This window comes from Ascidiella aspersa, chromosome 5, assembly GCF_963924565.1.
Source record: "Ascidiella aspersa chromosome 5, kaAscAspe10.2, whole genome shotgun sequence".
Taxonomy (NCBI): Eukaryota; Metazoa; Chordata; class Ascidiacea; order Phlebobranchia; family Ascidiidae; genus Ascidiella; species Ascidiella aspersa.
The window spans coordinates 24415752-24439050 of NC_139451.1; the positions used below are offsets into that span (position 1 = coordinate 24415752).

A 23299-nucleotide genomic window follows, 5' to 3' on the forward strand; every position below is an offset into this window, starting at 1 on the left:
ACACAATCTCCCGCGAAATAAAACAACAATCGTTAAACGCAAATTTACAGTAACATCCCAGTCAGTTAAGTTCACAACTTGAACTTTTCAAATAATTCTGCGCTGTGAATACATTGTACTGTGTGACATTACGAAATGAACAAATCCAAAGACGCCAAACTTTGGTGCTAATGTAACTAAAGATTCAAGACTGATATACTTAGAACAGGCCTACACAATTTTAGTTACGGTTTTAGTTACTAAAAAAGTTATTACGTAGTTGGTCACATGCGGGCCGCACTAGAAGGCTGCGTGTGACCAACTACGTAATAATTTTTTTAGTTTACTACTTTATTTGTTGACTAATTGTGGCGCTAGTCTAGAATCCGATCACAACGCACATTATCCGGGTTGGGATATGGGGTTTGGGTCAAGTATTGTTATTAAATGATAAATATACTAATACTTGACCCACCCCACGCTTAAAATGCTTATATACACTTTTGCTTACAGTAGAATTAGCGGCGCTGGTCTAAAATCGTACCACATTTATTTTAATGCTAACGAAACAAGTGGTCAAAGTTAAAATTGCTAAGACAGAATAAATATGTAAGAATATACGATAATAATACTTACCCAACCAAATGCTAACCCTAATCCAAATATTGTTAGCAACAAAAACCCCGAACTAAAAAGTGATAGGATTGTAGACCATCGCCGAATTAGCTTATTTTGTTTGTCTTAGTTTTACATGTTATTTTTAATTCCTAGTGGTTTAGAGACAAATATTTATAGGAACATATTTTTATTATGAACTCATCGATGGATGTTCTTCATAATGCAATTGCTCAGTACATTTGCTCCTCTAATGATGCTGTTAGGTTTAAAATGAGTAAGTTTTTATCAAATATCTTCGCCATTGTTCTATAAAACATCATTAACAGATTATGGGTAAAGACCGATTGCTTTCTTGTGCCTTCCCGCCAAAGATCTTTGGCATGAAATGCTTGCAGAAAAACATATCAGAGTCGCCATTTGGCATAAAAAGTAAATTTAATTGTATTACTGCCAGACATTTTTAAGCTACAAAATCGTCCCCCGTGTACAATATCAAAAGTAAAGGGTGCACATTTTGTGAAGAATGCATGTATTTTATTTTTGAGTAACTGTAATTGACTTATTTGCATCCCAGTACCAATGTTGGTATTGTTTTAAGAACGCCAAAAATGCAATACAACATTTCCAGCTTTAGTATTTACATTTACTTGTTCTTTCAGTCAAAAGCTCAAAAGATCTTGCTTCCGAAGAAGACTTTTTTCATCCCGACATGTCCCACCAAATATTTGGTGAAAAGTATGTAAATATTTATTAATGTTGTTGTAGACAAATCTTTGAAACTAACCACAGAAGAAAAAAACAATAAAGTAAAAGCTGTTTAAGCAGAATCAGATATGCTGCAATTAAACTTGCACAGCCTGTTATCTGGTTGCCTATTTGCATCCCAAAAATTGCTTCTACCTTTATTTGCAGGGAACAGATTTTTGGATACAAAAATTTAAGAATCAACCTTTACTATGCAGCGACAACATTGCAACTATATGCAAATATCAAGTTTGCAAAGAAAATCAATCCCAAGTTTGCTGAAGGTGTTGAGGTATGCATCTATTTAGAAATACAGAACCATTTAATAGTGGATATACAATTTTAAATTACACTCATTACGTAAATTTGACACTTTTAAACAATTTGCCTGAAATTCTGTACTTTTATGCAAGATAAATTCCAGAAAGCACATTACATCTTGTCATGCTAAACACATCAGTGGTAGATGTATAACTAATGCTGTCTTTAAATTGTTTATAATATACACTTGTACACTTTTGCGATGATATGTATGTCGTTGTTGAAATACCATGTTATCCTGAATTAGTTCAAATAATGTTATTCTTTAAAATCTGATTCTGTTTAAATATTTTTTGGTTTGTTTTTAAACCAATGATGGAATTAGCGGAAATCAGTTGGCCTGTAGCATTTACAATTGTTATGTGACCATTTATGTATCACACCTTCAATTTTTAGGCAGATGATCTGTGGGCTCAGCTTAAAGACATTCTTCCTGAGAGCTATTGTGAAAGCATCAATGAGTTTTCTATCAAACTGGAAAAGCAAGCCAACTTTACGCCACATGGAGAACTTATTGCAACTTACACCACACACAAAGCACAGAAACGGATTTTTAACATTTTCAAGGTTGCCAAATGAATACTTGCGCAACCAGTTTATTTTAACCAACACTCATAGTTTGGTTCAAATAAAAAGCAAGACTTTTATTACCGAAGATATAATTGCTTTTATTGTGTGTCACTTCCTAAAGTTAACATTCTTAGCAAGTTAGGGATTTAGTTAAGTTGTCCCTATAATTTTTGTAAGTAACTTAAATCAAAGGAAATTACAACCATTTCAAATTACTTAAATTTAAACTGGATTAAGATTTGTTTTTAACAGTAAAAAATCTCATACTTCTAGGAAATGTAGATATTAATGCTATATGTTTAATGCAAGTTTTATTGGCACAACATTTTGGCACTTGCAAACAAAGAGAAACTGAACTGAAATAATTGGAATCTTTTTTAACACTATTTATTTCATATAAATATGGTAACTGCAAAATACAAATGTGTAACAAATAAAATGGAATTAGGAATTTTTATCTAAAAAAGCAGTGTTTATGGTTTCAACTTAATGTTTGGTATTTTGCCTTTAGGCGGATATGTCGTGTCCTGGTTTTAAGCAATTCCATCAAAGAATGGAAAGCTTCATCTTGTGGTTTATTGATGCTGCTTCGTATATAGATCCTGATGATGAAAAGTGGGACTTCTTTACAATGTAAGAACAAATAAGTATTGTTACTTAACAGAAGAAAGAAAATATTTACACAAGGGATATAATTGGATGAAATAGTTTCATAGTAGTTTCTTTAGATATAATAAAAATTTCAAAGCACTTATACCTTTTTACAGATTTGAGAAGTGCACTGAAGGTGGACATGTATCATATTTATTTGTTGGGTTTTCAACCTGTTACAGATTTTATGCCTATCCTGACAAATGTAGACCAAGAATCAGGTAATATGCCATTTTTCACAAAACGCACTTCTGTTTTGTAAGTTAACTAAGAGTTTTCAGAATGAATACTGTTAAAACAGGACCATTTTGAAATTACACATTTATTGGGGCAAATGGTGATAAACTGAATTTTTGTATGTTTTTAGCCAAGTGATGATATTACCTCCATACCAAAAACAAGGACATTGTTCGCAACTGTTGAAAACCATCTACCAACAACTGGTTTCAAACCCAAAAGTCACAGATATCACTGGTTGGTGTGTTTTTTTTTGCGTTTACAGTATAGAAGACAATTGCAGCAGACGTTGAACACTTTGCAACCAGGTTTTTCTGGTGACTGCTAAAACAGAAGAGACCGTAATGGCCCCTTACAAAGACTAACTCCCACTCTATGCTATAGTTAAAAATTGGGTTGCGGTTCAACAAACCGCTTTGCCCCTCAAAAAGTCTTAAATAAACACTTATTTCAACAATATAATTAGAAGTTTTGACAGTTGCTGTGTTAATTAGTTTAAATACGCTAAAGCAGTGATTCTCAACCTTTTGTGGCTTATGGTACCCCTCAACAATAATAAATCAATTTTTGGCACACAAACTGGAATTTTTGTCGAGTATTTTCCTGAATTGTCACTACAAATGGATGTGGAACAATACAATCAAGTTAAAACATGTAGGAAAATGTCATTTGATATAATGGTCTCTAATCGTACACAAATAGTTGTATCAAGAAGCTTATTAATTGAGCAAAATTCAGATTCTCAAAAATCCTATCAGCCACCCGGTTAATGACCGCTGCGCTAAAGAGTAATATAATAGCAAAATGCTCCAGCAAAGCTAGTAATTTAGGTCAGACACGGCATCGTCACTCGTCAGTATATCTTAATCAAATAGAATCAAAAAAGAGTAATGTGATTCAATATTTTATTCAGCTGAAGACCCCTCAGACAACTTCCAAAGAGTGAGAGATTTTGTTGATGCAACAAACTGTGCCACACTCGATGCCTACGCACCTTCAAAATTACAGAAGAAGTTTTCAAACGAAATGGCCAAAGAAGCAAAGAATAATTTTAAGCTAAACAAGGTAGAACGTTTGCACTTTTTTATTGGTGTGAGGTGCAACTTTACCCAGACAGAAAAATTATTTAGTGTTTAAATAACATTCTCCGCTGAATATTTCTTAGATTTTTTGATGATTACAATAGAGTTATTTTTCCATTCAATTAAAGCAAAATTAAAAAAAAATCAAAAAAAGAAATAAGGAGACTATAAAATACCATATTAGTACGGTACCACATTACGTAAAAAAAACTATAGATAATTCCAAATTTTATTGTTACTTTATTTACATTAGAGGAATCATGTGGCACTATATAAAGACAAATTGTATTTGATTCTCGACAAGCTTTCGCACAACCGTGCTTCATCAGGTCAAAGTATAAATGAAAACAATTAAAATGCACGTAAAAGCGCAAGCGTAAATAAAAGACGATAAGAATGGTGACGTCTAACATATCCACAGGCACATGCTCGCAAAGCGTGTTACTGACGCAAAAACAATCATACTACGAGGCGTGCGCTTCAAGGTACGATGGGTGTAGTGCAGCCTGCTATGAGGTGTAGTGTGACATAAAGCCCAAATCCCGATTGAGCCCGACATTGATGGCATCGAACTTTTTAATTATGTTTTGTTCGACTGTGAGCCTCGCTGGGTGCAAATTTTTGCTTTTCGTCTTTCAATTTGCTGGTGACGACTATGTTGCGCGGTTGCCGAAAACTTATGAGTGGCTTCAAAGGAAATATCGAAGCGGTTGTTGGATTGTTATCCAGTATTGGCTGCAGGTCGGCGATTATGCGGTTCAGGTGTTGTAGCCGCGGATTGTACGTTAGAACTATTGGGGTCCGGTTGTTGTCCTTCTTGGTGGTGGGCGTCAGGAGGTCTTCTCTTTTGCTCATACTGGCTTTGATGATCTGACTTTGCACTAAGTTTTTTTTATAATTCAAATTTTCAAACGCCAATGCAAGCTTTTTTAGTTGTGCTGCTCTGTCTTCGGTTTCGGAACAGATCCGGATGTAAACGTAGTGCTTGACTGTAGACTATTGATCTGAAGATGTGCTAAAACTCTCTGGATTTAGAAAGTTTTCACTGTCCGTGGGCTGGTAAACCGTGGTCTGTATTAATCCACCTGCAATTGACTCCGTTGTGTCTAGAAAGTTGACTTTGGTTGCTGAGTGTTCCATCGTAAATTTGATGTTTTGATTTGCCGAGTTAAAATCGTTAAAGAACACCTGTAATTGGTGCTGCTCCCCGTGTGTCCAAACTAAAAAGATGTCATCGATTTATGTTAAATAGAGCCTTGGTCTTAGCTGACAGCTGCTGAGGAAAGCATCGTCCAATACTGACATGAATATATTGGCGTACTGTGGTGCCATCGTTTATTTACATTGCAAATTGACTTTTTAGAGACAAGCCCGCAGAATTTATGAAATACTTCGCCTGAGACACACAAACAAAAACGACGAAGACCAATTCACGAAGTATCGACTTATGGTGAAAGAGCGACTCAATATACCACTAAAAGTAAGTTGGTACATTAAGTTACTTAATCACATTTTGTTCAGCATTCAAATTTGCAGTGATTCGTCTTAAAATTGGCTGTTTTGAAATAATTTTACCTAAATCATTGCGAGTCGTTTAGTATCACTTATATATTACAAAAAACTTAAAATGTCATTACTTTGTTGAAAAAAAATGTCATTACTTTTCTCGCTAAACATACGCTAATCTCTACCGACCCTCGGGGTTAACTCGCGCGTATGTTATTATGCAGAACCTTAGGAAAGGAAGGCAACTTCAGTCAAAGCTAATGCCTTCCATTGAAGAGCGACATCTGTTTCTTGAGAAGGAGTTTCACCAGCACCTCGTTGAATATGAGAAGGTAGTTGCCCGCCTTGACGCTTCGTAGACGGGCAGCTTGGAACTGTAGCTTTCTCCCTGTTCCAGAAGATTGTGCATACTTCTTTCATTTTTTTAGTTTTTTCTTCTCTCGAATGACCGTTCCTGCATTTATTGCCTTGTGCGTCATGGAAAATAAAGGGCGTTTGGTGCCACCGCAATAATATGTAATAAACGTACGCTCTGTTGTGTTGTGCGATATACATGCGGTCCACAAAATAGTTATCTGAAGCCTGGAAAAAAATAATTTAATGGTTCCCATAATTTTTTCTTTTACTATTTCGAAATAAAGAGTTTGGAAATCCTGACAGTAATACAGAAAACGGTGGCTAACTTACCCAAAATTAATCATTAATCAGCACGGTAGCAAATAATACAAGTTTTAAGTTAAATGTTCAACTTATTGTGGAGTCTATGTTCAAATGTAATATCGCAACGTTTTACAAGATCTGAGTGAAGGCCTATAACATCGGCGTCTTGAGCATATTAGCTATTTGTATCGGTACCTCCGAAATAACATATAATTGTACACTATGTGGGGGGTATATATTCAGGGCTCAGTGTTATTCTTATTTTAATTTATTGAAGTGAACTAGTGGGTCATTACAAATAGCGTAATTTACTCGGCTTACTTTTAAATATCACTAATTTCACTTTGAACTAAGCCATCGCGTCACACAAGTTTAGTTTTTTTGTCCACGCTACGCCATGTCTGAAAACGGTGTAAAGTTCCGGACAAAAATCGGTCTGAAACATAGCATAACACCCAAAAATAAGATGTCCCGAAAATGAATTATCGGCCCATATAATAAGCCAATTTTAAGGCATCAACCTGCTAACAAGGGCGTACATTAGACACATATATTTTATTTTTTTCTAATCAGCAGGTATGCAATATTTTCAGGCATCGCACAAAAGTTACGAAGAATCTCCCTTGTTTACAATTTCGTATCGGGTGTTTATAAGTTAAGTGGTTTTATGACATCACGATATGACATAACTTATAAAATAGGTCGGCAACCCCCTTTTCTAGTCGCGGGCCAAATCAAACTCAGTAAGTTCTCGACGTGCCGTCAAAAATTTCCTTTACTATAAAAAACGGAATGCATGAGAGAAAAAAAATCATTGATTAAATTGAAGGAACTTTCATTTTTCCACTTAGATATAGCTTTCATGCGCACGTCGCCTTTGGTCTGATAAGCCCTCTCAAAACGCAAATATGCTGAAAGGGAAATACGATTCGCGCGAAGCGCGCAATTTTTTTGCATTTTCCTATAGTTAACATAGTAAAATATATTATAGTTAACATAGTAAAATATATTAGGCATGGCCAGGGGCGCCCGCAGAAAATTTTCCAGGGGGGGGGCAATCAGGGGCGTAACCAGAAAATCAAAAAGGGGTCCTGAATTTTTAACTAAGGGAATTCCCCTATTTTTCGTCTGACGTTAATGAATAATGACGTCATAAAACAGTGACAGTATGACGTCATAGAATGGTGATTGCAAGACGTGATAAAAAAAATCAGAAACTGCCAAATACGTCCAGCAAAAGCGAGCACGTGCGTCGTCGACAATCCTGTCAGGCGCCAGCTGCGAAACTACAGTGTGCAATCGTTAACTTCAGGCAAAAAAACAAACCAAGACCGTAAACTAAGTGTGATTAATTGTGGTAGAATCATACATAATTGGACTATCAGCAGCGGAGTTTTCAAGTTCCATCAACGGAACTAGAGCTAAATTACAAGCACGCCTTTCACCGCCTGCAATACTAAACGAAGATCGTTTTCACCGGGTATTTTTATGCCAAGATTAGCGCAACATCTGCGCCGAACTGTTTGCCAAGTCAGCTAAATTACAAGCTGCGGTTGAGGGGAAATAAGTTGTGTCCATTGCACACTTAGCACGTGGTCTTAGAGTATGCTTAAAGAGCATAATTTTGCGTTAACTATCATTACTTAAAAATGGAGACTTTGAAACGCGCACGACAGTCACCATTATACCTCCTTTTAATAATCTGCTTCAGTTAAACAAATGTCGTGTTACACCAACATCGGATATTAGCGCATAGACCGAACAGCGAGGAACATACTGCTTATAACTCGACGTTTTTTAGCGAGAGAAAAAGAAAGAAGGTTTGACTTAGCGTTGTCAATTGTCGAATACACACTTGCTAATCAGTCAACCTAAAGTTTCCTAAACAAATAACGAAAGAGAAAAACCATCCAGCGATTACGGTCGACCAAACAAAAGACGAAAAACGGCGTTTTTCGCTCGATTTTGGTTCGCATTAGATTAAGACGCATCACCCAATTACTCAAAAAGCACGCCGCTTCGAACAGTTTGTTAAACCATGACAAAAACGAACAAAAAACGATAATATCACTTACAAAAAGGGGGGGGGGTAAGAACCCCCACCCCCCTGGATACGCCACTGCGGGCAATGGATAGTGTATAATATTTTTAACCTTCATAAGTAATACATATTACACTTACAAATAATACTAATAATTGCATTTTGAAATTCCAGGGGGGGTCAAGTGCCCCCCCCCCCCCCTTGCGGGCGCCCATGGGCATGGACGATTAGCCGTATCCACTGTCCAGCTTGTGAAATAGGTCGCGGGCCAGAAGAAATATACTGGCCGGCCGCGGGCCGTAGGTTGCCGACCTCCGACTAATAACGTCACCCATTCAATTAAGTAGGTTTTGCGGCCGAATTTTTTAAAGAGGCAATGCGGCCATTCTGCTAAAAGGTTGGTCATTCCTACTCCAGTATATTTGGTTATGATTTATGTCCAAGCATAAATTAAAAAATATGAAAGGAATCAAGTAAGCTCTTATTCTTGCCATGGCAATAGTCTTGTACAACGCCTTTGTAAAAAAATGCTTTATTTGCTCTCTGCACAACTACCAATAAGAACAGTCATAAACAAATTTAAAGGCTATGATCATCATACAAATGCGTTAAAAAAGGTAAAAAGCACCAAAGTGGCAGCTTCGAAACAATACAATCACCAGTAAAAGCAACTAGCAGCAGCATGAAATAAAAAAGTTGAAGAACACTGCACTAAAATACGCCTATTCATCGTTTAATCTGTGGGGTTTGAAGGCAAACATTGGCAAAAAACCTGTGCCCTAATGCTGACTTGGCAGTGATTCGTTTCATCGGGTCATATATGATCATACTCTGAAAAACAACAACATTGAAACATTTGTTAAAGCGTATAAAACCTTATACCAGGGGTTTACAACAATCAAACTCTGAGTGTGGTCTAAATAAAATCGAGCCAGGCTCCATCCAAATTAACCAAAAGCATAAAGTTTGTTTCCGTCTTCAACTCAATAGCCCTGTTTTCGTTTTATCGCCGTAATCAAAATAGGGTTCACAACTTGATGTACATAAACCCCTCATAGAGATGTCATACAACTCACCAACCCCTTTAACGTGTTTGAAAAAATTTCAAATTATACCACCTTCACGTTCACGAGTTATAATGTGTGGCCTTATTGATACCAAACTTGTTAAATTAGGTCCCTGAGTCCAAAACTAGCCAAATAAACGTACTGTGTCCAGTACAGATTCAGGCTACACAGGTCAATACCAGGTAGCTTTACATACAAATTGCTTTCAAAGTTTATAACAGTAATATTCATCCACTCAAAAAGTTAGTTTTTTTCCTCCCAAAAAAAATACCTTCATTAAGTCGATTCCACTCTCATCCAAATCAGGGAAGATGGATTTAAAGGTTTGAGTCGGCCACTGCGGAAATTTGTTTTTGAAGTCTGGTAAAGAAGTGACACCAGGCCACACACTTTCAGTTGGAGTGCCCAAGGTTCGGAAGATTCGAAACAGCTGATCTATCTCTGAATCGCCAGGAAATAGGGTCTTTTTGTGGATCTAGAAATAAATGATGGTGACAGAGCATCGTTAGTTTTCATTTGTACCAGTAAGAATTTAAATTAATTCAGTATACATTTTTTAATAGTGCTTGCATTGTACAAAAATTTTGAATATACATTAAAAAAATATGTTTTAGTCGTTTTTTCCATACTACTAGGGTAACTATAAATGAAGTTATTTTATTTCAGTACCATTTCTGAAAAAATACATCCAATGCTCCAGATATCGACAGCAGTTGAGTAGTATTTGCTTCCAAGCAAAATTTCTGGCGGGCGATACCAAAGTGTGATAACCTTAAAAAAAGTACTAATTTTCAAAAGGAAAACTAATTTTCAAAGGAAATTACCACACCATGAATGCTCAACACAGTACATTTTTATATTGCAATCACTTGCCAAGTTATATAACTCCATGCTCACTCCAGCACTACACTAATTCTAAAATGTCATTGTTTCAGAAGTGAATAATAATGCAAAAAACATTGTTAACTAAAAAAAAGAAAAGCAATTCTTTTTCAAAAAATAAAAACTCCCTTTCTTACCTCGTGGGTGTACATTCTCACAGGCACCCCTATGGCCCTTGCAAGGCCAAAGTCAGCAAGTTTAATGCAACCCACTTCATCAATGAGCAGATTTTGTGGTTTCAAGTCTCTGTGTAAAACCCGGTGCGCATGGCAGTAGCCAATTCCTTGCAAAAGCTGGTACAGGTAACTCTAAAACATAAAGAAAATTAAACAGGTGGTATACCATGCGCTAACACTACATGTTCAGGGATCAGGACCAGCTGTGTGAAATATAAAAGAATTGCTTTAACAGTTTGCAGTTTAATATTAACATTCAGGCCAATATTGTACAAAAACATTTTTACGAACCAAATATTTAGGTACTTAACCGGGTCCATAGATAGTTCTATATATAATAACTTTAAAAAACTTTCTTTTCTTCACTATAGTTTTTTCTTTCACTATAGTAGTAAATTATGTAAGAACTGTGTTATAATAAAATTATGAAATTTGTGTATAATTGTGTGTCAGTCTTGCATTACAATCATTTTTACTCAATTTATATTTTTACTCCTTGAGCGACAGATAAAAAGGTGACAAACCTTTGCCAAGGGCAATGGCAAGCCTTTTGGTTGGGAATCCATAAACTTTTTTAAATCTTGATTTAAGAATTCAAATACAAGGTACAGCTTTTTTTCGCTGTGAATGACATCCATCAACCTAAATAGAATAAGTAAATTTACCATAAAGATATTTAATTTTTATTTAGGCTTAAGCGTGTGTCCCTCTATGGAAACTATGGCAATGGCAAAGTGCATGGTCTTTTTTTTAACGAACTAAACCTGCACTCGATATTCCCATGTTATAGTAGCGATCCACTTTTGACCTTAGTTACACCAGGTCACCCCAATTTTTTCAGCTGTGCACCTGCGAGATCTCGTTGAGATTTCATAATTTGTGGCATCAAGTAATTCATGCCATTTTTTTTTGGGGGGGGGGGGCAATATCCTACGCCAAAATCGGTAGATATCTGTGCCAAAATTGACAAATTTTTGGTAATTGTACTAGGCCTGTGATATTTCGCCAAATGACGTCACTAGCATGATTTTGGGAAAGCATCTTTGACAGAAAGGCAGTGGAATGCAATCAGGGTTGAGATTGGTCATAGCTTTCATGTCTCGCTAAAAATCACCAATAACTATTTTTATTCAAGAAAATATTTGGCGCTGATCTAGAATCCTACCCGTTAGGTTAGGCAATATTATCAAATATTATTACTTGACCCAACCTCACCCAAATTTTGTGTTGATTTAATAAATTTGTTTCAACTAGAGTTCTCTTTTTTCCGAAATTTTTTACTCCCGAGAAATAGGATTGAAAAATGAAAATTCCAGGGAATCCCGACAAAATTATTTGACTTTTGGTGCCTAATTACATCATTATGATGTTTATTACTTTATATTAGCTCCACAATTTTATTGGTAAAATAAATTTAATATAGTTTTTCCTCTGGTAAGCGCAAATAAAGCAACTCGGGACTTCAATAGGTTGGGTAATATTTGTTTGCTTTATATCAGTCAAAAACGACAAGTTTATAAAATTAAAGTTTTGGTATGTGGCCGAATAACTGGGATTACAAAAAAATTCCGAGTTTCGGGATTGTTATTTAGCTGGAAATCTCGGAGATTGACCGTCGAAACATTCTCGGAGAGGAACCCTAGTTTCAACTCTGTGGTAGGATTCTAGACCAGGGCCAAACATTTAAATGAAAAAATCCCACTTATTGCAAAAAATGTTTTACGTTCAAATTGAAAACAAGTAAGTCTAACCTGACTACATTGGGATGATCAAGTTCTTTTAAAAGCGAAATTTCACGAATTGCTGTGCTTGGAACGCCTTCTGTTTCTCTAAAAAAAGAAGAAATTACGACATTATACATTCAGCTATAAACGCACTATTAAAAACAGTTATAATAAACTTACGTATCCAGGCGAATCTTTTTTAGGGCAACCATTTTTCCGGTAAGTTTGTCATACGCTTTATAAACGATTCCATACGTTCCTTCGCCAATTTTCTCAATTTTATGAAATCCGTCCATGATTGCTAACCCTATGCTAATTTTCAGAAAACCTTAAGAATTTATTAAATAGGCCTTAGGCAAAAATAAACCAGATTAAATTTTTTTGCTTCTTCAACAGTAAACGTAAACAACACAACAAAAAAGCCGCTCAAGGGCTCAACTTTCTAATCCAATTTCCTTCGCGCGCGGTAAAGCCGAAAAATCACCAACCGTAACGAAAAAACTTGTCCAAATTGGTTGTAAGCATTACTTTTCAAGCCTTGAATTATAGCCAATGTTAATAAAAACTAATCAAAATAAGGTAAACATGTTATCGAAAACTTTGAAAATACAGATTTACAGTTAATTTGTAATATCTCTAAAATAACTTCGCAGCTAAAATTTAACTGTTAACGCATGATTGCTCAACAACAATTGATATCACCTTCGTGCAAGAAGCGCTGTCCTTAGCTTCAATTTATAGCGTTTTGTTAGAAATCGGCCTCCCGTTTTGAAGCTAATGTGTACAAACCTGGACTTTACCATCCAGTTTGTATTTTTGTACACGGGTGTTATACGCCTATACCGTCTAACAATATAGTTAGTTAAAGGGAAGCTGTTATTTTGAGTAATATTCACTGTTTTAAAATATCAAGTCAAAAAGTGGGCGCTCTTTCACTATTGTACGTGAAAAGTTATGCAAAAAAAAAAATAATAATCCGCATACCATAACGCATATTGTTTGGGTTAGGGTGCGGGTTAGCGTTTGGGTGAGGGTGGGTCAAGTAATATTATGTTTATTATTAATAATAACTTGACCCACCCTCAACCAAACGCTAACCCGCACCCTAACCCAAACAATGTGTTGTGGTATGCGGCATTTAAAGAAATTTTTTGTTTTATTAATTTTTAAGTACAATAGTGAAAGAGCGCCAAAAAGTGTTGGTTAAACTGAAGAATAATGTTTTATGTTAATTAAAGTTTTGCATCGATCGATAACATTTATTTTGCAGGTAAAAATAAAAAGCCGCTGGTCTACAATCCTGCCAACAATAATAAATCAACACACAATATTTGGGTTAGGGTGTCGTTTAGCGTTTGTTTAAGGGTGGGTCAAGTATTATAATTTAATAATATTACTTAACCTACCCAAACCAAACGCTAACATGTATCCTAACCCAAATAATGTTTGTTGTGGTAGTATTCCAGACCACCTGCACATAAAGTGCAAATGCACATCCTGTGAATATTTCACATTCACGCAATATGCACATTTGGTGCACAATTTGTTTAGTCAACCTCATACTTTTCATACTGGATGGAAAAGTTTACTAGCAATACTAACTAAATTATAATGTTAATACATATTCAAGTTGGGCATTTAAAAATTGTAAGAGGGTATTCCTTTGTTTGGTAACATGTTTTGGTTAAGTTTTAAAGGTGAAATGTTCCTCGTGGTGTAAACGTGTGGTTTGTGTTTTACATGGTGGAAAATGAAGATTGATACATGAATTTTAAACATGTTAACATAACTGTTATTTCAAAGGGCAATAATTAAATTATGTCCAAACTGAACCTAAAGATAGGTTCAATACTGTGTTTTTCCACATTTCTTGTTATATTTCTTGGATTCTGGTGTAACGGAAGGTTTAATAAAGCTCACCCGGAATACCCTGCATCAAGCAAATCTACCCAATTTTTCACAAAAGTGATTTACAATCGAGTTGGAAAATGTGGCAGCCGCTCACTGAACAATGTTATATTGCAGCTTAAGGATGTGCATGGGTTTAACTTTTACACTTCAAAAGTGACCAATGTCACTAGACCCAAAGTTCTTCAACTAAAAGCCGAAGTTAAGTTTATCGAAAATCTTCCTTCCCCTTTTCTGTACTCAAGGCACATTCACTTCATAAATTTTGAGAAATTTGGAGTCAAACCTCTAGTGTATATTAACATGATAAGGGATCCAATTGAGCGATTTCAATCACAGTTTTATTTTAGACGCTATGGTGATAAGAAAAGGGCTGGTCCCCGTTCTGCTAAGCACATGTTGGAAGAACAAAAGGAAATGAACATCAATGAATGTGTTTTAAATAATCACTTTGAGTGTACTGGCCTAAAGTTGTGGTACATCATCCCTTACTTTTGTGGTCAAAGTATGATTTGTCGTCAGCCAGGCAAGACAGCACTAGAAAGGGCAAAAAGGCATTTGCTTGACAATTATCTGGTTGTTGGAATACTGGAGGATTTCGAGGGGATGCTACAAGTCCTGGAAAAACTTATGCCAGAGTTTTTTGCTGGTTCAATAGACGTTTGGAGAAAAATGAGTGATTTAAAAGAAAGCACAAAGACATTACGTAAGCAATCGCTAAATCCGGAGGCATATGCCCATCTAAGAAATCAAATGCAACTGGAATATGAGTTTTATGAGTTTGCTGTTGAAATTTTTAAACAACTCAAAAATTTTCAACTCGGCCTGTAACAGAAGATTTGTAATTACTAATTACTTTTATATTACTACATTATTTGATACCTCATTTGTTTAAACCGGACAGCCTTATGTCAACTAGTGTTTTTTATTACATGCAATATCAAGTGTTGAAACTATTTTTGTCATATATTGATCTGCAAGTCGAAGTGTTATATCTGATTTATACACATTTTTTGGTATTCATTCGTTATTCTTCAAATTACCTTAAAGAGTAATACTAGTTTTATGTCAAAACTACCTACTATTTGTTGATCTTCAAGTCAAAGTGTTATATCTGTTATGCCTTTTACGGTAAATTTACAATGGCAAACTATAATGCTAAGATTTATACACATGTTTTGGTATTTATTCGTTATTCTTCAAATAACCTTAAGTACTTTTACATCTATACTACGTAATGTAGAAACAAAGACCGTATTCTTCGCCATCATTATTTTGGGTTTATAATAATAGCATATGGCACCTATAGCAATTTGTGTCGTTACTCGGTACTATTTGTTAACTATTACCCTGCCTCTAATCATGCTTTTTATATGAATTTGCTTGCCTTTTACAAACTCAGTATCCTTGAATCAATAAATAATTTTTTGTTTAATTTTTATTTGAATCATCTACTTTTTTAACTTTGTAACCTTTTTATATCAAATACCCTAATTGTGATAACTATGTGTGATTTTATGCAAAAATAAAATATGACAAGTTCTTTGTTTAAAAAAAATGTGCTTGTCTTATTTAAGTTTGTGTCTTAATTATCTATATATATTTGGTAACACGCTGCTGTGAAAAATAGGGAAATTTATGCGGGATTATTTTAATGTTCAAAACAATGAAAAATGTATAAGCAACTTCTCAAACTACAATTATTTCACATATTAATTGCTCTAATAAATCAATGGACAAATATCAGTGTTAAATGGTGCTATAGTGTCTGAAGCAAAAGTTTTACCGCTCATTAAAAAGCACAAACTGCCAACATATCCTTTATGTATAGGCCCTTGGCCCATCCGTTTATTGCATATAATTAGGTATTTGGGTATTTATTGTGCATGGTAAACAGGTTACAGCTTCTTCAGTGTTACTATAAGATTTCCTTAAACAATACACTGTACAATGAACAAATTACCACATGGATTGAACAGGTGACTAGTTTAAACTCAATTGCATTAACGCACTTTCAGATTATATTCACTTTGAGCTTAAAGGCAATCCTGCAGAACAAAATTAGAAAACAATCCGTTAAAAGTATTTAGTTGAAATATTCAAGCTAGACGCTACCAGAGAGACTAAACTTTAAGCAAACATTTTAAAAACAGCACCAAATGAAAATACCATATGCAGAAATGAACTATAAAATAGCCTTTAAAAAAATCTGGTATGTAATGTATGTATAGCCATTAGTTATGCAAACAATAAAATTTATATAAAATTATAGATAAATTGAGGTGACAAAATATATCAAGACCATACCACATTAGCAATAATAATATGATATATATATATCAGTTATTTAATGATTTTAACAGAAATCTCATTAAACTGGCTATTGCTCCAAGAAAAATAAAAAACAGTATGACAACAAAGTTATGAAAAATTGAAGGCATTTAATGCTGTCCTACCACAAACTACAGGTGGGCCTTTGTATTAACCAAAACACCGTACACTGTTATTTTTAGTATTTAATAAGTTGCTTAATTGTTTAAAAAAAAGGCCTGGCAGGAAAGAACACGTTTAAAAAACAAAATCTTTTGGGCATTTTTGTTGTTGTGAAAGTGTGTGCCTCATGAAATACCAATATTTAACTATTTGTGCCTTCAGGCCTATTCAAAGTTGCTTAAAAAGCCATATGAGACCGTCCTCTAGCCCGTTTAAGTTGTCTACAGTAATGTCCTGGACATACCATGGCCGGTCTATGATGCTGGATAAATCAAGTGTGGCAACTAATTCTATGCAAGATATTCGAGGAGCGGCAGCATTTGCTGTACAAGATAAAACAAGAAGAGGTCTTCTGTTAATTCCGTACTGCTGGCTTGATAGGCCAGTTAAGTGCATAATAGAAGACAATGCAGATACATTGGCTTCTTGAGTTGGCTGGACTTCTTCATTGGCTACCTGGGGTTGTTCAATCTTTTGGGCTTCTAGAGACCGTAGACCTTTTATTACCGCTTTCAATTCAAGCCTGTTGTAGGACAAGGTGTGAAGAGATTTATCTTTGGTCGCATCTACGACATAGATCAGTCTGCAACTCTGATCCCTTTGTTTGAAAAAGTCAAGGACCGATTCGCGCAAGCGAAACTGTGGGTTACTCTCCTGTACAGGTTCGCTTGAAACTTCCTGTGTGCTGGGATTCAAACTTTCTGCCATTGAAACTGCCTCTAAAATGTTGCTTTCTTGTAGACGTTCCAAACCCACTCTTCGTGCCCTGTCCCTACGGTTGCCAGAATACAAAGCGATAAGATTAAAGCGCTTTTCACCTTTGAATTCCAACTCAACCCCTGAGCCAACCCCATCTTGACTACCCGGGAGAAGTCTAACAGTCATAAGAAGATCAGGCCTTGCCCATAAGAGGCGTCTGAATATTTTACTTGTATTCTGTGATTCCATTCCAGGACCAAGCATGATAACCTCGCCGTTTCCCGCACGTAATCGCACCCAAAGGCTGCGAAGAAACCTTGGAAAGGTACGACTCTGCTGCATAATGTGACTTTCATCTGGTTCAAAATCACTGCTCGGAATAACCGGAGTAACGCCGATTAAACCTATATTTTTCTGCCTCTGATAAGCGCAGTGAAAATACAGGGCTTTGTAGTTTACATTCTCGCGGTTGCTTAACTGCTGGTGAAAGTTCAAGATGCCATCCTGGTCAATTTTCTCATTGCTTTCCGACAGTTCAGGACTAGGCAACAGTGGGTTGCTGTTGCTGCCAATGCTGTTCCATTTGTTCATGTCCCTGTAGAGCAATTCCCTCCACAAAAAGTCATCTCTACACACTTCACACCAGTGGCGGCTTGTCATTGACAGGTGACAGATGTCGGTTGTCTCCAACAGCGACAGAATGATGAGCTTACAGTAAAAAGGGAGGTCATCCAAGGCAACTTCAGTGTTTTGATTTTCTGGGCCAGCTGATTCTTCTGTCGTCTGTGATTGTGAACTCTGATCGTTATTTTGTTCTGTATCTGTAAAGGCACAAAAGCAAATTTGTTTCATAAACGAATTAACTTTATTTATTGCAGACTGTGTAAGTAATTATAAATACCGATATATCGGTTCGCCAATATTAGGCTTTTACCGATATATCTCTATTGGTAAATGTAGGCCAATATTTTAGTTAGAGAATATGATATAATTTCTTCTACAATAAACAACTTGCCCATTTTTTAATCAAAAAAATTGGGTTTAGCATCACGCCAAGTTAATATGAAAAACAATAGTTAATGAAGGTATATAAACTTAAAAGTTATTTGGATTTTAATTTCCAAAAAGTTGATATAATAAAAAACAATTAAAACACTGACAGAGGACTTAACAAATAGTGTATACAAGAATAACACATGTCTAATTCTTTATCAGCAGATAAATGTTCAGGTTTCATAAGTTAGGTTATTCATCATTTAACTAACCATGAGTGGTTCATAACAAAAGCAATAAAAGTATAAACAAGATGATTGGATACTGCCGAACACCACGATTGATTTCTGTAGAACAGGCATATTACAATTTTTAATTTCGGACACAAAAAGAATATATTAAATCAACAGTTAATGGGCAAAATTAAGTGTAAAACAGAAAAGTTACAATATAGACACCGGTGTTGCAATGATTTAAGTCATTTGACTTGAAGTCACTTTTTTAAAATGGCTTGACTTTAGTCTTTCTATCAAAATGACTTCACTGACTCAGTCTTTTTGGACTTTGTCAAATAACTTGAAATTTAATTAGGTGTTTTCTATTGAAATTTATCCAAAGTTTTGCACATTCAACACTTTTATTGTTGTTTATTGCAGTGCTTTTCAACCCGTGGGATGGTACGCACTTGTGCAGATAAAAAAAATTGTAATGCGGATGACAAACGTCGTGCTGATGAAAATGATGTTGTAATACAGTAATCAAATAAGCTAAAGCGCCCACTTATGCGTTACAGCTACAGTAATATAGTCTCGTATAGTGGATCATTGCAGCTGAAGCTATATCGGTCAAGGCTTAGCCACACAGTTTTAATACATAAACCTTTCATTGTTGTTTCACAAATAAAACTAAAACAGGGTTGTTCCTAAGAAAAAATTACACTCGCCAGGCGGGCGAGCGGCTATCAATCAGCACTCGCCAGGACGAAATAACACTCGCCAAATTTGTTGGCATGCAGTCTGCAAATTACCGTCCTAGCGCGGTCATTTCTTGGGTTATTGTTAACCTGTTGTATGGTTTCTATACGTAAACCTTAGTTTTTATGAAAGTCTTGTCGTTTATTTCTATGCATGGATGAACAAATTAATTCCCCATAAATCAGTTTAAGCTTGAAACAATGTTTTTTAGCCGAGATATTTTTTACAATCTTTAGTGAAAAAATAACAATTTAGTAGCCACGGCCTGCCTGTTTTCCAATTTTTTTAAATGCTCGCGCTCTTTTTTATCGTATTCTGGTTTTTCTGTGCTTGAAGGACGTTTCACCGCAGGTTGCTTCGCGCTAGAAACAAAACGCCACATTTCGCCTAACACTATAGTTACTGGTTGAACAGCAACGCAAAATAATTATGAATTTACAACTAAACCATTCTTTCACAGTTAACAACCATATGCCAGAGATTCTGTGCTGTACGACGCCCTATAGTGGCTCGTTTCAATTTTCCAAGGGCGTCCGCAATGGTTTCGATTCGTATCTTAACATAATTGCGATATGTAATATTCACAGACAGTTATTTTTTCAGCTTTGGCTCGGTTGAACGCTATGAGCTTAAAAGATCGCAACAACATACTTGACTCATTATTAATTCTCAGCTACAGAGACTCATTATTAATTCTCAGCTACAGTTACACAAGTAGGCGATATTTTAAAATACCGTAGTGTTCAGTGGGCCAAACGATTTTTAAAACGGGACAAAGAGTGTTTATTAAGAGCTTCAAACGTGACTTCGATTAAGCTTATTATTTGTGTAGTGTTAAATATACTTGGGCCTTAGTGTTTAACGAAATAACTGGCGCTAAGTAATATTTCGCTTAGTAGTGTTGCTTAACACAAGTTGAAAATTTCTCGCCGAAGCCACTCGCCAGTGGGGCGAGTGGGTGTCAATCAGCACTCGCCAGGAGCGATTTGCACTCGCATTGGCGAGCGGGCGAGTGCTTAAGCCCAACCCTGTAAAAGTTGCAAACTTTCTGGGCTTGTTTCGTGCGGATGGAAATTTTAAAGGTTTAAAAACTGGTATATTGCTTTTGAGTTATTTTTTAGTTGAATGGTTTCTCATAATCATACAAATTTTATTAGTTTAACAAGCTAATTTATGTCAATGACTTGACTTGAAATTGACTTGCTCTCATATTGACTTGACTGGAACTTGAATCTTTTCAAAATGACTTGTTTTCCACACTGATAGACACGCACTGCGATGGCTTTTTGGTGTAGCAAATTTACAAGTAATTACCTGTGGCTTCAGCTTGAGGATTCGGGTTCCGACTTGGGCTTTTTGTCATGCCACTGTTCCATTTTGTAATACACTGCTCCTTGAAATGCCGAAATGCTTCAAAGATTGTCTTTTCATTATTTCTAAGGCTTTGATAATTGTTTTGGTGCAGGCCCATTGATCCTTGACAATTTTCATTTTGAGTTGTCATTACAAAATTTATAAAAGGCAGCAAACAATAAGTTTAAAATGGCAAAAAGTCCAAACTGAAACAAAATCAAAGTTAAGAATATCAAAGCCCATACAGAAGTAGGTTGGGCTTTGATATTCTTATTACGTCTTACTACAACCTCCAACCAATATGCTCGAAAATCAAAGTTGTTTAGTATTGTTCATCATTCAATATTTGCTATTTGAAGGCCTTTCTTGCATTTGCTCTGTACTGTTCTATAACTTATTAGATTTTAACATTTGGGTCACACCTGTAGAGCCCTAAAATTTAGTTACAAAACATATTTATTTAAACTTCATAAATTAAATTTGCCTCATAGTTGCATAATACTCAAAGAACTAAGTCAAAAAATAAAAATTAAAACTCGAACACAATTATGTTTCATACTTTTTGTGATTTGGCTGCTGTGAATCTTCACAGCATACCAGCTAAGAAGTGTTGTATTACATAAATAGATTTTTTACAATACTTGTGTGAGGTAGGAAAAAAGAAATAAAATGAGAAAGTGCATATTGAACAAAATACATTTACTAGTAGCTTCTATGATAAAATAATATCCTAAACAAAACAATTGAAGGGTTACAACAAGATCTGCATTCTCTCGCAGGTGAATACAAACAAGATTTTTTCAAAAGCAAATTGTGCGCACAACTTCATTTTTTTGACAAATTCTATAACTGCAAACCAAAGATCTATATGAATATATTATTATTCAGTTCTAACATCCTAAAATTACTGCTCAATTAACAAATATATAATATATATTTTTTACATTTTAAAATAAAATAAAGACTGAAAAACAAATACAAGTATTTATACACGCCAACTGGCTATAGCACAAAAGTCGTTATCGCTTCACGAAAACATACATTCCAGTAGTTGTGACTCGCCTTTTGCAACGAAACCTTAAACACGTCACAGCAAACAACAGCCTCATTGTGAAACCAAATTCCTTTCAGTAAACAGAGACCAAGGCACGTTAGTCCAGTCGCGACGTCTGTCAGTTAATGGCTAATGCAATTTCTGTTTATTACATATGTTAGAGAATACCAAGTGATGTACTAAAATGTGTTTTACTCATGCTAGGCTTCAATGAACTTACTTAAAGGGATTGAACCTAGGCTTGAACTCACGAACTGACAAACCCAGAAACCTACCTCTTTCCGCGTGGCCAACTTGGTTGCTCTAGTGCCCCACTTAGCGGTAGTTCAACAATTGTTTATCCTAACACTAAATTTGCTAAAGAGTATAATAACTCACTTTCAGCATTACGAATCAAAAGTTTCAGTTGCTTAAAAACGGCATCCAAATTTTATAAAAATATCACTGTTAAACATTCGTTATATTACGCTGGGCAGCTTCCTGAAAAACATCGTTATTTTAAAGATTTAAAGATAATATAAACATTTTTTCCTGTCATTTTAGCACTAAAAAAATATAAAATCGTAGGTGCCTTCAAAAAACTAAATAATTACAATGTAGAAGTAAAAACGAGAAACAACGCAGTTTACATTTATAAAATCGTGGTAATTAATTTCTAAATAGTTTAAAAGAGCACCCATTGTATCTGATTAATATCTTTTATTGAATAAAGTAAAGAAATATTTCATGTTTTTGGACATATTGGTGGTTAGCGTAAAACATTCTCAATCAAAAAGTGAAGTCAATGGACTCTAAAGCAAAATCACAATAAAAACGGTTATTATAGGTGTGTTTATTAGACGCCAAAAGGTGATCTGCGTGCCTACCTAAGGAATAAATGATTTTTAACAGGCCGATAAAACGGAATTAGCATACAGCAAAGCACATGAAACCAGGGTTCCTCAGCGAAAAACCAGAGTAGCGATGGATTACAGTCACGCGTGCAACAAGTCAATAAAACTTCGCTCAAAAAAAGTCCAGGTACTTCCCCTGGTGGTAGCGGCGGGGCAGCCAGCGCAGAGCGCCAGAATCGCTGCTCTTGAAAAGTGATTTTGACGAACTGAGCGGGCGTGGCCAGCCTTTTGCCTCTGCTGACACGTCACCCTTATTGGCGTCATTCGATAACGGCAAATGTCGTTTGTCGATTGTTATATTTAATCGAATCACGGTGCGCCGTGGTTAACACAATTGACTGGCAATAAAGTTTTATCTTTTAACGGCTTTGCTTGTTAACTGCAAGTTGTGCGTTGACCAGGCGAACTTTGGCGAACCGTTAATGAAAATCGAGGTTTGTTATGATTCTGCAAAAACTCACAATCGTATCAAAATTTCCAGACGCCAGCTGATCCATAAGTGCTGGTGCTGACTTGCTTTGTTATTCCTGCTCTGAACACGTGAAGGCAAGTCAAGGCTTGTCCGCTTCCGAGAGTAAAGAGAAACAAAGGAGGAGGAGCTCCCACGCGAGAGGAGCGCGGAGCAAAACAGTCCGAGGGGAAGCACCTACACGTGAATCTCTTTTTTCCTTCTA

The 23299-nt window shown here is 35.7% G+C and overlaps 4 protein-coding genes across 4 annotated transcripts; 2 read left to right on the forward strand and 2 right to left on the reverse strand.

Moving 5' to 3' along the window:
• Positions 1-752: 752 nt before the first annotated feature.
• LOC146145541 (histone acetyltransferase type B catalytic subunit-like) lies at positions 753-6217 on the forward strand. The gene is made up of 10 exons (XM_083390392.1): positions 753-871; positions 1257-1332; positions 1510-1633; positions 2059-2229; positions 2744-2865; positions 3000-3104; positions 3251-3357; positions 4034-4185; positions 5566-5682; positions 5933-6217. Exons 1-10 carry the CDS (start codon positions 790-792, stop codon positions 6065-6067), a joined length of 1191 nt encoding a protein of 396 aa, XP_083246518.1. The 5' UTR covers positions 753-789; the 3' UTR covers positions 6068-6217.
• Positions 6218-8953: 2736 nt separating this feature from the next.
• On the reverse strand, positions 8954-12603 carry LOC146145542 (cyclin-dependent kinase 2-like). Its single transcript, XM_083390227.1, has 7 exons — positions 12439-12603; positions 12286-12363; positions 11059-11176; positions 10496-10666; positions 10146-10247; positions 9748-9951; positions 8954-9240 (listed from the first exon to the last, which is right to left on the reverse strand). Exons 1-7 carry the CDS (start codon positions 12552-12554, stop codon positions 9136-9138), a joined length of 894 nt encoding a protein of 297 aa, XP_083246353.1. The 5' UTR covers positions 12555-12603; the 3' UTR covers positions 8954-9135.
• A 1418-nt stretch (positions 12604-14021) lies between these two features.
• Positions 14022-15647, forward strand: LOC146145543 (uronyl 2-sulfotransferase-like). The gene has a single exon (XM_083390226.1). It carries the CDS (start codon positions 14077-14079, stop codon positions 14995-14997), a length of 921 nt encoding a protein of 306 aa, XP_083246352.1. The 5' UTR covers positions 14022-14076; the 3' UTR covers positions 14998-15647.
• Positions 15648-15922: 275 nt separating this feature from the next.
• LOC146145544 (F-box only protein 4-like) lies at positions 15923-21846 on the reverse strand. The gene is made up of 2 exons (XM_083390225.1): positions 20640-21846; positions 15923-18179 (listed from the first exon to the last, which is right to left on the reverse strand). The coding sequence occupies exons 1-2, from the start codon at positions 20827-20829 to the stop codon at positions 16828-16830; spliced, it is 1542 nt and encodes a 513-aa protein (XP_083246351.1). The 5' UTR covers positions 20830-21846; the 3' UTR covers positions 15923-16827.
• Positions 21847-23299: the final 1453 nt, after the last annotated feature.